This window comes from Oreochromis niloticus, linkage group LG12, assembly GCF_001858045.2.
Source record: "Oreochromis niloticus isolate F11D_XX linkage group LG12, O_niloticus_UMD_NMBU, whole genome shotgun sequence".
NCBI classification, from domain to species: domain Eukaryota; kingdom Metazoa; phylum Chordata; class Actinopteri; order Cichliformes; family Cichlidae; genus Oreochromis; species Oreochromis niloticus.
This window is the reverse complement of record NC_031977.2, coordinates 17,149,821-17,166,419: the sequence shown is the minus strand read 5'-3', so window position 1 is coordinate 17,166,419 and position 16,599 is coordinate 17,149,821. Positions and strand designations below refer to the sequence as shown.

The following is a 16,599-nucleotide window of genomic DNA, read 5'->3' as shown; positions in this document are numbered from 1 at the left end:
TCCACTTGCCCACTTTGCTACTTTTTTAAAGATTCAATCAATCAATCAATATTGTTCAACTATTTACAGCAGATGAACAATATTGATTGATTGATTGAATCTTTATTTTGAACATGTTGAAAAAGTCCAACAACATAGAATTCAAAGAGACAAATAAACAAAGCAAAACAAAAGGAAAAACGAGCAACCGCAACTACAAATAACTTTCATGTTCAAAAAGGAGCAGGAAGAAGCAATGAACAATACTGAAAGTCATATCTTAAGAAACAGGACAAAAATAACACCAAAGTCCTGAAACAGAACCTGAGAGACGCCTCTGACCTCTGAAATGGTCTCAATGGGAGAGTGGCTGTAAAGACGTCATACTTAAAGAAAGAAAAGGTTGAGGCACACCAAATTACAGAAGAACTGAACTGAAAATCTGTAGGTCTGATGGACTGATGAATCCAAATGAGAATTTTGGATATCAAACACACAATGGATTACTATCAGTCACGGCTTCCCCAGAGCCCGGACGTCAGCATTATTGAAGCAGTGTGGGATCATCTTGACAGAGAACAAAAGAAAAGGCTTCAAGACTTTAGCACAATACTGTAAGGGCAAAAACATTTGAACTCAAATGTTAATGAAAAAGAAGCAACAGTAGGTCTCAGGAAATTCACTGTGCCAATAGAAGACTAATCTTTGCTGGGTTGTCTTGTATACTGGTGTAGTATTGTATGTATTAACTATTTTTGTTTTTAAGGGACAGTCATGACTTGGCCCTGCAGTATGCAGATGGTCAGGGCAAAGACACACTGTGACTACTGGGGGTCTGGTGGAGATAGTGTCTATCATTTAGGAAAATGGCATTTGTTGCAAGGCTCAAAGTGGGATATGAAATCATGCTGCAATAATGCTTGAGGGGAAGCCATTTAAAGTTGAATGTACCATTTGAATGGTCATTTGAACATTTTTGAAAGGACTGGTCTTTTAAGCAGGTACAAACCCATTTTAACAGAAATATTAACTATACAAAAAAAAGAAGAAACAATAAACCGCTTTCAAACACACTTTTTCACCCTATCATCCACATCAGACAGTTGCTGGTGAGTTCAGAGGTCAGTGCAAATATAATTAGTATCTCTTGCCCCAACACTAACAACATTACTGATCTTTCCTCTGGTCTGAGTCTTGTATCAAAAAATGTCTACACAGTTTAACGCAGTTCTAATACAGAGCATGAAAGTGATGTGCTGCACATGGAGTTTACAGTTACTGCTAGATTTGAACCCCATTACATTTAGAAAACATAAAACCATAATACACTATAAATACAAAACTACAATACATGCTCAAAATAGAGAAATTATTTCCAAAAGTATGAATAATTGTGAAATGATATTAATAAAATGCCTGCAGCTGTCTTTTTGATATGCATGTCTACTTTAAAATCCAATCCAAAGCAAACTGATTTAAGACTCAAAGCAAGAGGCAGGGAGGCAGCGCCAGAGGTTTTATGAAGATGAAGGCCAGACAAGGTAAACATTTGAACACAGTGGCCTGCATGAGTTGATCATAACACAATAAGTAAGCGGAGCCCCACAATACCACTGTGGGAAGCTGAACGATCTGGTGATGTTGGAGAGGACAATCCGGTCTTAAATACTGCAGTGGTGATGAGACAACACAGCTGTGTGAATAACCACTGCAGCTGCTGAGACGCATGCTTCTCAAAACCTCCAACCAACCACTGAACCTGGGACAGAGTAGGTGGAGAGAAAGAATGAGGATCACTGGTCTTCAGGACAATGACGACTCTTCTTAAAACATATTTTTATCATTTGGCGTGTGCGTACTTGCTCTCACATTTTTCCATGTAATTTGCAGCAATCATAATTTCTATTTTAGATGTTTTTAATTTCTCAAAGTGTTCACAGATTGTTCCCTTTTTTAATGTGTAGTGACTTGTGAAACCAGAGCACTTCTTCATTGGAGCGTCAAAAACATCTTAGGACCTCTGTTGGGTGTGTGTGTGTGCTGAGAGGATACCAGTTGCAAGAAGTTATAAAACCATAGAGGGGACATGCAGCACAGCATTGGACATTTTTGAGAGGATTGCTGAAAACCATTTGAGCGCACATTCAAAGGATGTAAACATACACACACATTTACACTTGTCTTTCCACCTTAAACCCTGAACTCTCCCCCTAACCATAAAAACTAATTGCTTGATTCAATATCAAACCTTATGTATGTGCTCTTTCCAGAAGCTACCAGATTCTACCAGGATCCCCCCCCCCCCCCACACACACACACACTCTTTACCCCCCCCCCCCCCCCCCCTCATCAGGCAGTTGCTGGTGAGTTCTCAGCTGTCTGTGCCCTAAATAGACCTCATCAGGAGCAGACCACCTTCAAGGGGTTACTCTCCACTAAATTACCAAATGTAAAGTTGTTTTTTTTTTGGGGGGGGGGGGGGGGGGGGGGGAGCTTTGGATCATTCAACAACCCTTAAATTATATGTTTTTCAATGCAAGTAGTCATAAACATACACCAATCTTAAGCACAAAGCTGTTTGTTGGGGGGTTTGTACACTGTGGAAGGAACCCCTTCTGTCACTGGTGCTCCACCTTAGTTCTGTCCCACCTCCTTGAGAGTCACTATAAATATAAATTGCGATACTGGTAGGGGGAGGTAACATATGACAGATAAAGCTTGTAAGAAACACTCGGGACTACAGGTCCAGATCATCTACGCAGACGAGAAAAAAGAATAAAACACAGAAGCAAAGAACAAAGAAGAGGACTGAAGAAGAGAGACTCAACAGAGATACAATATAAAGGTACAGAACAGCTTCCACACAGAGCCGTGATTCTCTTTTGAGGGACACTCAGGTATGCAGAGGTACTTAGTATAAGGGTAGACTGTGGCTATCAGGGGAGCAGGTGGAGATAGTGTCGGTCATCTAGGAAAGTGCCATTTGTCTCTAGGCTCAGACTAGGGTGGGAGATCGTGCCCAAATAAGGCCTGAGGGGAGGCCATTTAAAGTTAGAGATAGCATGTGCATGGCCATTTTCTACAGGGGACCCAGGTCAGTGGGACAGGGATTAGCAAGAAGGTGAGAATGAAAATAATTTCTAATTGTATGGTAAATTATTTTCATTACTACTCTGTCGTTTGTTTGAATGGTGCGTCTGTATAACTTTGAACTGCTTGCACGCTTCTTTTCTAACACAGTTTAACGAGACAAAAAGAGTGAGCCACGATCATTATATGTTCAGCTTGTTTGACATATTTGTCTTTCATCCAGAGAAAAAGTAAAAAGCTTAATTTAAATTTGATTGGCAGAATTTGTTAAAGTAAGCTTTGCCTGGTGAGCACAATAAAACAACACACAGGTTTGATTTTACATTTCATATATACATAAATATATATATTTTCCAATTTTTTTGCCAGATGGGAGACCCAATCCAGTTAAAAGAGGAGGGAAACAAACACTTTCAGGCAGGCGATATCGACAAGGCCATTGAGTGCTACACTAAAGCCATCAAGGTGTGCCAGGACAAAAAAGTGCTGGCTGTGATTTACAGGAACAGATCTGCATGCTACCTAAAAAAGGTAAGCACTCTGATATGGGACCAAAACTATATCAAACAGATTACGCTTGCAGGTTCACTGACAAACTGTCTGTGATTGTTTTTTCTTATAGGAAAACTATGCTAATGCAGCATCTGATGCAACTAAAGGTAGAGTAATACTTTAAGAACTTTGAACAGCTGTAAATATTCAGTCAACAGCAGAACAAAAATCCATAAATGAAAGCTAGTCATTAACTTCAACCATTTGCCCTCATCCATAGCGATTGATGTTGATGCAAAAGACATAAAGGCTTTGTACCGGCGCTGCCAAGCTCTGGAAAAGCTGGGAAAACTGGATATGGCTTTCAAAGATGTGCAGAGGTGCGCCACGCTCGAGCCAAAGAACAAAACCTTCCTGGAGACACTCCGCAGACTGGGAGCAGAAATCCAGTCCAAGGTCAGCATTAGGCAGATACAACTGCACACAGAGCATAAAACAGCATAAAACTACATATACTACTTAACTAACTGCAATAAGTATCCATTAAACTCTAACATACAAGTAATCAGCAGGCTAAACACTGAAGTAATTTCCATTACTGTTCATGGCCATATCACCAAACAATATAAAATGTAGTCTACATATCAGGAGCTTAGAGGAAATGATCATTTATAGTTGCATTTTTTTTCTCTCCACAGTTGAAAACTACATTTTCCACAGATTCGAGGGTACAAAACATGTTTGACATTCTCTTTGATGAAGAGAGCGAAAAGGACAAGAAGGAGAAGGTGAGGACTTTCCAAACATCCTATTTCTATATTTGTTGTGGCAACAAAGGTCATCTGTGATTTTCACACAGTCTAACTTCTTCAACCTCTAGGCTGCCAACAACTTGATTGTTCTTTCGAGGGAAGACGCAGGAGCAGAGAGAATTTTCCAGAATAATGGAGTGACTCTGCTACTCAATATGATCGAGACTGGCAAACCAGAAATGATCCTGGCTGCTGTCCGTACGCTGTCAGGAATGTGCACAGGACATAAGGCTCGCGTGAGTCATGGTGCATGCAAAGTGAAACTTTCAAAAACTCTTTATAAATATAATAAACTCCCATGCCCATGTTACCAGATGTATGATTTGCTTCCCATTTTCCTTACAAAACCCTTTACACTTACTCCAACAGGCCATGGCCATCATTCAGATGGTGGGTGTTGATAAAATGTGCAGCATCATGGCTCTTGACAATGAGGAGATTGCACTGGCAGCCTGCAACCTCTTCCAGTGCATCAATGATTCCCTCACTGGTGGAGATACACGAGAATATGGGAAAGAAGCAGACCTGGTTATGGGTATGAGAGAATAATTATGTGTAATAAGTATCAGTTAGATTGTCTACTTCTTTTTTTTAATCCTTACTCCTAAAACCACAGACTTCATTGAAAAAAGGGCTCTTCTATTTGTGGTATTTTTCACTGTACTATTGACTGATGGACAATGTGTCTCCCCACAGATCCATCTAAAGACTTGAAAACTATTCTTCTTTCTCTGCTGGAGATGGTTGCCAGTAAAAAGGTGTCTGGCCATGGCAGAGACCAGGCATTAAACCTCCTGAGCAAGAATGTACCTCGCAAAGAGAAGAAGGAGCAGGACCATTCCAAAACCCTTTTCACTATTGACCATGGTGAGCCCGACACCTGATTCCCTAACAGATTCCCTAACACAGGCTTTTTGAGTGATACTAATCATACAACATCTGTTTTTGTTTTTTCTTTAGGTTTGAAAAAGATCCTCAAGGTTTGTGGCCAGGTTCCTGAGCTGCCAGACCAGTTGCCCTTGACAGAGAATACACAGCTGATTGCCAGCGTGCTCCTCAACAAGCTCTATGACGACCTTAAGTGTGACCCAGAGAGAAACAACTTCAGGGACATTTGTGACGAATATATCAAGTATGTCCATGAAACATTCAGTGTTAATAAAGACACTATAAATGAGGCCCAGCAAACATATCTTGTGTAATAATGCGATTTTTTTTTTTTTCCCTAAATCTCCATTCATTTTCTAAAGATCCAAAATAGACCCCAAAGACATGGACAAGACCATTCATGCCATCAATTGCATCTCAGGGCTGCTGCAGGGACCGTTCGATGTCGGTAATGCTTTAGTTGGTCGGCAAGGCATCATGGAGATGATGGTGGCACTGTGCGGCTCAGAACGCGAGGTGGACCAGATGGTTGCAGTGGAGGCCCTGATCCACGCCTCCTCAAAGATGAGCCGTGCCAGCTTCATTATTACAAATGGTGTTTCACTACTCAAGGATATCTACAAGCAGACCAAGAATGAGAAAATTAAAATACGTGCGCTGGTGGTGAGTGTGCCAAAATGCAATAAAAGCTTAATTTGTGTTTTTTTCTTTTGTCTCAGGGTCTGTCTGTCTTTATGAATACTCATGCATCTGTCCTCTCCAGGGTCTCTGTAAACTCGGTTCAGCAGGAGGCGATGATTACAGTTTAAGGCAGTTTGCTGAGGGCTCCACAGAGAAGCTGGCCAAGCAGTGCAGAAAGTGAGTATTCACAGAGACTCTGTACTAGCTATATGCTAACAACAGTAATATTTAAAAAATACGATAAACAACCTTATAGAGCAAGGATGTTAGAGTCATTTTACATAGTGGGCAAAATACAGCCCACTTTGACTGTCCTGCAAGTATAAAATATGAAGTTTTCATTAATTCAAAGAAAATGTCAGCTTTTGAGTTGTTTAAAAAAAACAACAACCCAAAAGCTGACATGTTTTTGTCATTTACTTGTTTTTGTATTACTTAATTACTTGAAAATACAGTTAAAAGTCTATGCACTCCTTCACATTTGCTAAGGCTGTCTAGTGGGCTAGACTGGAGTCTTTGCTGGGCCAATTCTGGCCTCTGATCCAAGTGTTTGACACCCCTGCAGGCTTCATATTTGTCAGGTTGTCACTGCAATCAATGATTCATGATCATTTTTGACTTTTCTAGGTGGCTCTGCAATCCCCAGATTGATACCAAAACCAGGAAATGGGCTATCGAGGGTCTTGCATATCTCACTAATGATGCTGATGTAAAAGATGACTTTGTGGAGGATGAGCCTGCCATGCAAGCCATGTTTGAACTGGCTAAGGTACGGAAATAACAACCTGAGAAAAACTCAGAAAAGACTAAGAAGAGACCAATAACCTCTTCCTTTTCTCTGTGTTTTTAGTCCAGGGATAAGACGATCCTATATGCAGTTGCTTGCATCCTGGTTAACTGCACTAACTCCTATGAAAAGAAAGAAATTCTCCCTGAGCTGGTTCAGCTGGCCAAGTTTTCAAAACAACATGTACCTGAGCAACACCCCAAAGTAAGAAAAGAATGTAAAAGTCAGACCTAAACTGATGATTCAACAAACAGAACAGGAAATGTCACACACACATACACACACACATATACACATATGATGCTTTTTTTCTTGTCAGGACAAGAAGGACTTTGTTGAGAAGAGAGTGAAAAGGCTGCTGAAGGCCGGAGTCACATCAGCTCTTGCTGTCATGGTAAAAGCAGACAACACCATCTTGACGGATCAAACCAAAGAGATGCTGGCAAGGTGGGAAAGAAAAAAAAAGAAAAACAGACTGATGAGGCATAACAAAATTTGTAAAACGAAAGCACACCCTGTAGCTTACTGGAATCTTACTGGGACATCTTGTGACGTTTGTAGTCTAGAGGGGAATTCCAGTTTGGTGACAGCTGAATAAATGACATCATGACTGTTTAACACATTTTTTAATCTTTAGGGTTTTCTTGGCCTTGTCAGAGGATCCCAGAGATCGCGGTACTATTGTTGCCCAGGGTGGAGGAAAGGTAAGCAGTTTGAAAAAAAAAAAAATCAAAGTAGACTTGAATTTATGGGCGATGTGTATATATGGGCGATTGTGGCTCAAGAGTTGGGAGTTTGCCTTGTAATCGGAAGGTTGCCGGTTCGAGCCCCGGCTTGGACAGTCTCGGTCGTTGTGTCCTTGGGCAAGACACTTCACCTGTTGCCTACTGGTGGTGGTCAGAGGGCCCGGTGGCGCCAGTGTCCGGCAGCCTCGCCTCTGTCAGTGTGCCATTTACCATTTATGGTGCTCTATAAAGCCACGGTTAGATACATGGTCAGAGCAAGCATGTCAGGATTTGTACTGATCGACTTAAATTGTATGTTACTGTTATTTAGACATATAAATGTGGTTCTGCCCTCAGGCTCTCATTCCACTCGCTTTGGAAGGAACAGAAGCAGGAAAGGTGAAAGCCAGCCATGTCATTGCCAAAATAGCTGCCATTTCCAACCCAGAAATCGCCTTTCCTGGTGAGAGGGTAAGACAGAAGCTCCTTTGTTTTCTACAGTTACAGTTTTTGCCCGTGGGAATGATTTTTTTTTAATGGTTTACATGAAAGTGTTTAGACTTGTTTTTACTTGTGAGTCTGTGTCATACCTACTCAGCTCTCACATCTTTTATTGTTTCACAGGTGTATGAGGTAATACGTCCATTAGTGAACCTCCTTCACACAGACAGAGACGGCATGCAGAACTATGAAGCTCTGAGAGGTCTCACCAACTTGGCTGGTTTCAGTGAAAAACTGAGGTGAAATTTTTTTTTTTTCTTTTTAAGATCACATGAATAAATCGACACTGTGACAAAATGACAAGATGTCATTTTCTATACAACAGTTTGTTACATTCTGCAGATTTTTTCATTTTCAATTATAACCTTCATCGTAAGCACGGTGGCACGGTGGTTAGCACTGTTGCCGCACAGCAAGAAGGTCCTGAGTTCAATTCCACCATCAGGCCGGGGGCTTTCTGTGTGGAGTTTGCATGTCCTCCCCGTGTTTGCGTGGGTTCCCTCCGGGTACTCCGGCTTCTTCCCACCGTCCAAAGACATGCAACTTGTGGGGATAGGTTAATTGGATAATTCAAATTGCCACTAGGTGTGAATGCGCGAGTGAATGTGAGTGCGAATGGTTGTCTGTCCCTGTGTGTTAGCCCTGTGACAGACTGGCAACCTGTCCAGGGTGTACCCCGCCTCTCGCCCTATGACAGCTGGGATAGGCTCCAGCGCCCCCCGCGACCCTGAAAAGGATAAGCGGAAGCGAATGGATGGATGGATGGAATTATAACCTTCATCTGTTTTTGTAGAGTGAAGATTGTGAAAGAGAAGGCTTTGCCCGAGATTGAGAACTACATGTTTGAAGAGAATGACCAGATCAGATTGGCTGCCACTGAATGCATGTGCAACCTGGTGACATGTAAAGAGGTAAGGACAGCTGCAAACACATAATGATGGAGGGCACACAATAAGTAAGCAATCCAACAGGTTGGCCGGAAATGAAATGAACTCCATATGCTTTAGGTGCAGGATCGCTACCTGGAAGATGGCAACGATAAGCTGAAGTTGCTGGTGTTGCTCTGCGGCGAAGATGACGACAAACTTCAGATAGCTGCAGCTGGAGCTCTGGCCATGATCACGGCTGCTCAGAAGAAGCTGTGCACCAAAATGACTCTGGTGGTATGTGCAACAGTTTACTACAGCCCACCCCCATCTCTGATTTTTCTTTTTGTATAGAGATATCACATAAATGAGATAACTTTAAGATGTACTCCTACAGTTACATGCATAGTAGGTTTTTGGACAATAACACAGTTTTGCCTCTGTTACTGCTAAAGTGTATATACAAATATCTGTAATTTCTAAACAGTTCATGCAACACTTTTGTTAAATCCCTGTGAATTAAAACTAAAAGTCTGCACTTCAATCACACCTTCACTGTTTGATCACAGGCAAAACTACAAAAACATATCACTGTCTGAAAACTTACAGAGTCAGGTGTATATTAGCCAATGATGTTTATGTTTAAAAAAACACAGTGTCACTGACAGAGTACCTTATCCGTACCAACAGACTTCCCAGTGGCTTGAGATCCTGCAGAGGTTATGCCTTCACACCAATGCTCAGGTTCAACACCGCGGTCTTGTCATTGTTTACAACATGCTCAACTCAGACAACAGTGACCTGGCTAAGAAACTGATAGAGAGCGAGTTACTGGAAATCCTTTCAGTGGTTGGCAAGGCGGAGGATAATCCGAAGAGGCAGGAGGCCATTGATGCAGCACGCACATGTCTGGTCAAAGCTATGGATCTGGGTCTCATCAAACCTTTCACCAGCCCTTCTTAAAGAAAAAGCCAAAGATCAAAGGACATTCTCCCTTTTTCCCCTCTGTTAAACAGAGATTTCCCCCCCAAATAACTGTTTTTTCATATAAGTGATTTTAGGAGTCATCACCCTGACTCCCCATCTCTAAATATAACCCCTCACACTGTGAAGTAGGGATTCTTTTTATATATACAGAAACGAGTAAGGGGTTGCGTGATATACTAATCATATATGGGGTGGGGGTTTAAAGTGATTGGTTTGTGATAAAGCTGTAACTGTGTCTAAATGTTTAAAGACTGATGCATTTACATGTGTTTATATTTTGCCATTTGTGTGGTTGATGAGCCATAATACACCATTTAAATAACACCTAAATGTTTCAGTGTCTCTTTTTCTATTCTAAACTCAGTGCAAATAAGCAGCACAGACTGAAAACATTAAATCAAACATCTTTACAGATTTTTTGAACAAACAGCATCTTGTATCTACATTAATAAATCTTTTGTGAATTATGATTTGAAGTAAGACTATCATTCAGCCCGAATAGCTATATGTAAATAGACACACTGTAAAATATAACTTGTTGTTTCAACTTAAAAATATCAGGTACAGGGCTGCCTTAAAATTTTAAGTTAAGTCAAGAAATAGAGTTTGTTCTTATAACACAACCAATTGTTATCTTAATGAAAAATCACATGTTGTCTAAACTTTCGTCTTAGTTTAGTTGACTGAGATTTGTTAGTCAGTTCAACTCCTTTAATTGTCATTTTTACTTGGGAAAACCCTTTCAGCTAAATTAAAATAATCTATTGTTTAAACTCTTGTCCTAGTTCAGTTGACTTGGGTTTTTTAGTTAATTCAAATACTTTAGTAGTTCTTTTAACTTAGGAATCTATTTTAGCTTAACTAACATAACCTGTTAGCTAAGTTGATTTAAGTTTATTAATTAACTGAGCTCCTTAAGGTAGCTGAGTGAACTTGTAAATCAGTTTCATTTTAATTATCAGAGTTGATTGACTGGATGTAAAGAAAAATGTGTATTAAACATCTTAAGTTTTGTTTTGTTGTTTTAGCTTTCTAACATCCATTTCAGCAAAACTACCTGTTAGGTTTATCTTAGATCTCAGGTTTAAATATCTACATTCCTTTAAATTAATTTTCTGTTGTTTACAGAAAAAAAAATAAAACCCCACAGATTCCATTAAAGTCTATCTGATCATTTCATACAGAAAGTTTGTTTTAAGAACATGACAAGACAATTACTCATGAGCACCCAACATTCACCATTTATTGTGCCATCTTAGTCATCTGAGAAACAGAAAAATCAGTGACGTAGCTCATCAGGCTCACAATCCATCAAAACTCAAAGGCTGCTCCCTGTGAAACAATAAATTTGAACTTGGTCTTGAGCCCAGTTTGGGTGAAGATTAAATTCTGACCAATACTCTAGGAGCAGTAGTGATTCTTGTGAAGTAACAACATAAAGTCTGCATTAATGTAATGTATCAACGGGACACTTGCTATTTTAGAAAAGTTATTCTTTACATTTGCAAAATTTTTAAACTTCATTGTGCTCAGTCACACCTGCTAGCATAAAACTTGAAATATTAAAATAGTACAAAACCTTTGATAAGTGACAGTAAAGATCAGTTTATAACAACTAAGACATCAAACTCTTGTATTTGTCTTCGTTTACAATTGCAACAAATTCCACAGAACCAATATCTCTGAAAATGAGTACATGCTTCTGAAACATTTGATAATATGGATATTTCAGAAACATTAGTTTGAGTCTGCTCAATTGCAAAACAAAGGAAAAACTACTGACTTGCATGAGATAAGCATCTGCAAAGTCCACCATTATATTGTTGTTCACATAAGTTTCTTAAACCATGAACAAATGAGTAATTATCTAATCTGGAATGTAAAGTGTAGTCATTTAGTGACATACAAAAGTGAAACATGAGAACTTGCAAGAATAAAAAAACAAACAGTAAAATAAAAACTGTCCTTAACACTAAGGCAATTGTATGCTGTGAGCATACAATTACAGTTCTGCATGGCTTTCTGCAAGAGTCTGTTTCTTAGACCATGCACTAGTGAGATGCACTGCCTTCCACCAATGTTCATTAGGATGTTCTGAATGGCTTCAAAGATGTCCTTAAGTTCCTTTGGATAGTCTATGTTGAGGGCAAAAAGAAGGCCCATCAGCATGGAAATGGCACTTGAGACATCCCTCAGATTAGACAGGATTACTGCCGCCTCAAGGACAACCAACACATCGATGATGTCTTCTTCTTTCACCATCACAATGCCAACTTTCATCCTCTTAGAAAACGTGTCTTCAATACCTGTCGGCTATAAAAGGGTTCAAAGACAAAAAAACAAAACAAAAAAAATTACACAATTACAATTACACAATATCCGTTGTGCTTAACAATTCATGTCTTTCCAAAGAAGAGCCATACTGATGCTTTGGATGATGGTGATTGGCTTTGGGTAACACTTATTAGTTGTTAAAGTTTTTTCAGAATGAGATATGCACCCCCATGTTACAAATCCATTTCTTGCTTTAAACAAAGACCATGTTCATAAATAACTGAGCATGTCTTCAATTGCAGAATTCAAACAAAATTTTCAATTTAAATGGTAAATGGCCTGTATTTGTATAGCGCTTTACTAGTCCCCTAAGGACTCCAAAGTGCTTTATACATTCAGTCATTCACACACATGGGTGGATGACTGAATCGTGACTCAAGAGTTGACAGTTCGTCTTATAATCGGAAGGTTGCCGGTTCGAGCCCCGGCTCCGACAGTCTCGGTCGTTGTGTCCTTGGGCAAGACACTTCACCTGTTGCCTACTGGTGGTGGTCAGAGGGCCCGGTGGTGCCAGTGTCCGGCAGCCTCGCCTCTGTCAGTGCGCCCCAGGGTGGCTGTGGCTACAATGTAGCTTGCCATCACGAGTGTGTGAATTTAAATCTACTTATGCTAAATATTGGCTGTGCTCTAAACCAAATCTGGCTGAGAATACATGAAATGTGCAAACTGCAGCTACACTACAGGATCAGATTATGGCTCCATAGACAATGCTTCTTTAATCAGTTTATTGATTAAAGTTTATTTTTCCCCTAATATTAACAGCATGAAAAAAGAGCATATAGACATGGCTGAACAGGTTGCATAATTGGCACTGAATATCAACATCCACCTTTACCCAGCTGCCCAATGACTCTCGGCCAGTAACCTTTAATTGCTTACCCAGTCTACACAGTCTCTTTTCCAGGGTCCAGGACATTTCACCAAAGTATTGCCCCCCACAGCTGTAGCAGTCACTGCAGCCCCTTAAATATCCTAATATCGCTGCCATTACAATATACAATGTGAGAAATCAAACGTAAAGCTGAAGTGAACAGTACAGCAGCGAAATGTCAAAGACCCTGGTGAAGACATGAATAAACACAAGACACTAATAATATCAATGCTAGCTTGCCAGTTAGTTTCTCTGAAACCCAGACCAAATCCAGTGTCAAAGATCTTGTAATAATACATTTGGTGAGGAAAAAGTACACATGTTATCATGTGGCATCTATTGTTTCATAGATGCCACATGTTTCATTTAAAATCCACTGTGGTGCTGTCATTATTAAATTTACTAAAAGAAACAATGCTAACCTTCACAGTCTTGAAAGTGTGTGAGGGATCTTCCTTTAGAAAATGAGGTCCTCTGTCCTCTTCCTTTGTGTAGGGCTCTGGTCAAAGAAGTCAAAAACAAAACCAAAACATTTTTTAAACAGTGTTTATGAAGCATGTAGACAGCTCCAAATTCACAGCTTTTTGATACATAATTCCATCAATATATGATTATCATTGGAGATTTTGAATCAGGCTTATCAGGACATTCAAGCAGAATATGATATCCAACCTAACACCAATATACATAGATTCTGTAAAAGTTACCACACTAAATGTCCAGTTGTGAAATATGATGACAGACTTTACTTATCAGCTTTCTTTCAATGAGTTCATCAGTTGAACTGGATAACCTAAAACTTAAACAAAGGAGAACATTTCGCAGTTGAACACTTACATCATCACCGAAGCATTTTATGAGCCTAGTTAGCCCTCCTATGCCGCTCTTGATTTTGTACAGCTCCACGAACCTCTCCATAATGGTCAAGCACAGCAAAAAGGAACCCTTTCAGGTCAACAGATGTAAGACGGGCAAATTCTGCTTCAACCTGAGCAATAGAAGAAGAGGGGTGGAGAGTACAGGCAGAATAAAAAAAAGATTCTTTGAGACCCAAATTTAAGCAAACAGTCATCTGAGGCCCATTAGAGAAAACACAAACACACAAAAGCAAACAAACAAAAAGATGCACTTTACCTGCCGTTCAGCAAACAAGGAAGTTCAGAGAACAATAAGCTCTGTCTTGAAATCTTTTAAAGTAGAATGATTGTGAAAATGACTTATGTGATGTAAAACTTTAGCAAACATGCGATTAAAAGAACACTGAGTAAAAGGACAAGTAACAATTTCCTTATTCCTCAGATGTTTACCTTGATGAGCAATACTGTTTTAGTCCAACTGCCTCGTTAAAGTTACACAACAGGCTTTTTACATTAAAGCCAGCAAGTCCATTACATACTCCCTTTTTAGATCTGAAATACTGTGCAGATTCTGTGTATATGTAGTGGACAGCAATTTACCCAAAAGAGCACAAAGTTTGCAAGTCCACCTCATTTAAATGACAAAGACAGATGTGATCATCTAGACCTGTGAAAATAAATTAATGACAAACTTGCAGTTATGGATGTTATTACAACCACAAGAACCTAAACAGTCTGCTCCATTGCTTTTGTTAATGAATCATTTGTTGGTAACACATCTGAATATTTAGTTTATGCCACCTGCATGTGATCATCAATAGTGCCATATTACTTCTTAAGAAGTACCCTGACACTACAATCTTTATATCATTTGTTCTACAGAGCTATTAAGTTACAATATAATCTGTGGTGATTCCAGTATGACAAATGCACAAATTGTAACTTACCATTTGACTCCACTGACAAAAATATATCCCCAGCATCAAGTTTGGCTTCACAGACCTAAAATAAGTAAAATAAAAATATATGTTATAATTATATTGTTTTCGCCATTTATTCATGTTTGCCAATTTTCTGACATATAAACAATGTTAGTTTTGTTACAATACAGAGAATGCAGTTTAATTATAAGGTAAATTATGAAAAAAAAAAAAAAAAAAAAAAAAACTTCTGCAGTATACCATGCCAAAAACCAGTGTCTCTGATGCCAATTATTTTATCACTACAGCTCTTTTAGTATGGAAACTCACACAATCTAGTCATACTAGTCACAAGAGTTCAAAAATAAGTTAAAATGGTGAGCTGTTGTTAAGCATAAAGCATTTCAGGGTAACAAATAACTGCACAATAGAATTAAAGCAAAAAATAAACACACTGGAGGACTATCTGATAAAAACTAATATAATGCTGGTTTGTAGACCATATTTTGTCTCAGTCCTCAGTGCACTCTTGCAGCTTAGCATGCAGCAGTTAATAACAACTTAAGTGATTACATAGGGGTAAACAGATGACAACAAGCATCGGAGTCCTGCCAAAAAGTTCTTTTTGAACGCAGCCAGTTATTGGAAATATTGCCAAAATGAACTTCCACCAAAATACAACAGCCTGTGAACTTGAAAGAAATTTACAAGTACAGAGACAATATGAAATAAGCTTTATTAATTAGCTGAGTTAGCTTGCTAATATCGCAACAGTGGTTGAGTGCACAACCTTAAAGCTAGCGGCACAATACTTGTGATTTGGTCAGTGCCACATTAAACCCATAAAAAAGGCCACATGTCAGTTTATTAGGTCAAGTTTGGTCATGACACACAAGCTGGACCTTGTCGGCTAAAGTTACATTAGCTAAAGCAAACATTTCGGTAAAAGAGAAAAAACACACATCATGCCATAAATTCAAAACATGTTCCAACTTTTGTAGCTCTCTTTCCTTATAGTTATAACCAATGTTACTCACCTTGAAAGCATATTCCAAAGAAGACGATTAGAAAACGTCCAAGTAAAGTGAGCATGTCTTAACCGCCAATTCCCCATGATGCACCTCGGTAGCAGTCACGTGAGGCAGTTTTGAATCCTGCCGTGCTCAACTTACCCACATTGTCAAGTTCACATAAGTTGCTGATTTAGCTGGACATGAGTTTTCAAGTTAGCTTTTTTTGGTGTAATTGGGACGTTTTTAACTTGTAATTCTATGTTATAACAACAACTTCAGTCATCTATCGTCAAACTGATATAGAATAATATGTTGAAATAACAAACATCTAGAATTACATTTTACAGTGCAAGAATCAAACATTTATATTTGGCAAATACAAATTATTAGTTTTTTGGGCACGTTTTAGGTTTTCAATTCAAAATTCAAAATGAATAACTATGAAATGCAGTACAATGTGTAACTTTGGAGCTCTGATTCCTTGTTTTTACACATAAACTACCACATGTTTCCAGGTAATTGGTATGTTTCCTTCAATATATATATACTGAGTGCCAGCTACGGGTCAATGTTTAATGCAGCTGACGTGCAGCAGTCTGTGTTCTGTTGCAGTTTATTCCTACAGTGTCCACGTTCACCCTGAAGACAGCCTACACAATCAAATGACTTGCTCTTCCTAATTTGTGTTTCTTTTTCATTTTAAAGTATTTTATTTTAGCGTCACTCTCCTTTCACTGTTTTTGTCATTATGCTGTATTTATCTACATTTGATGTATTTGAAACTTTAAATGTCCAC

General features: G+C 39.1%; 1 protein-coding gene across 2 annotated transcripts; it reads left to right on the top strand.

Moving 5' to 3' along the window:
* Window positions 1-2,675: 2,675 nt before the first annotated feature.
* Window positions 2,676-10,132, top strand: unc45b (unc-45 myosin chaperone B). 2 transcript variants are annotated; one of them, XM_003451765.5, is made up of 20 exons: window positions 2,676-2,824; window positions 3,439-3,600; window positions 3,692-3,728; window positions 3,842-4,017; window positions 4,260-4,349; window positions 4,442-4,609; window positions 4,743-4,908; window positions 5,070-5,240; window positions 5,334-5,505; window positions 5,624-5,924; window positions 6,025-6,119; window positions 6,570-6,711; window positions 6,793-6,933; window positions 7,049-7,176; window positions 7,367-7,433; window positions 7,812-7,925; window positions 8,079-8,194; window positions 8,749-8,866; window positions 8,963-9,118; window positions 9,512-10,132. In XM_003451765.5, exons 2-20 carry the CDS (start codon window positions 3,439-3,441, stop codon window positions 9,782-9,784), a joined length of 2,793 nt encoding a protein of 930 aa, XP_003451813.1. In that variant the 5' UTR covers window positions 2,676-2,824; the 3' UTR covers window positions 9,785-10,132. The 2 variants fall into 2 exon arrangements, with proteins under 2 accessions (XP_003451813.1, XP_005473297.1); XM_005473240.3 differs by lacking the exon at window positions 2,676-2,824 and adding an exon at window positions 3,047-3,100.
* The last annotated feature ends 6,467 nt before the right edge of the window (window positions 10,133-16,599 follow it).

What these genes read in the sequence shown, in the direction of transcription:
- unc45b (XM_003451765.5), top strand. Translation starts at nt 3,439, where the DNA reads ATGGGAGACCCAATCCAGTTAAAAGAGGAGGGAAACAAACACTTTCAG. An exon ending in CTGCATGCTACCTAAAAAAG is followed by an intron (nt 3,601 to 3,691) that starts GTAAGCACTCTG and finishes TTTTTCTTATAG; the next exon opens with GAAAACTATGCTAATGCAGC. An exon ending in CTGGCCAAGCAGTGCAGAAA is followed by an intron (nt 6,120 to 6,569) that starts GTGAGTATTCAC and finishes TGACTTTTCTAG; the next exon opens with GTGGCTCTGCAATCCCCAGA.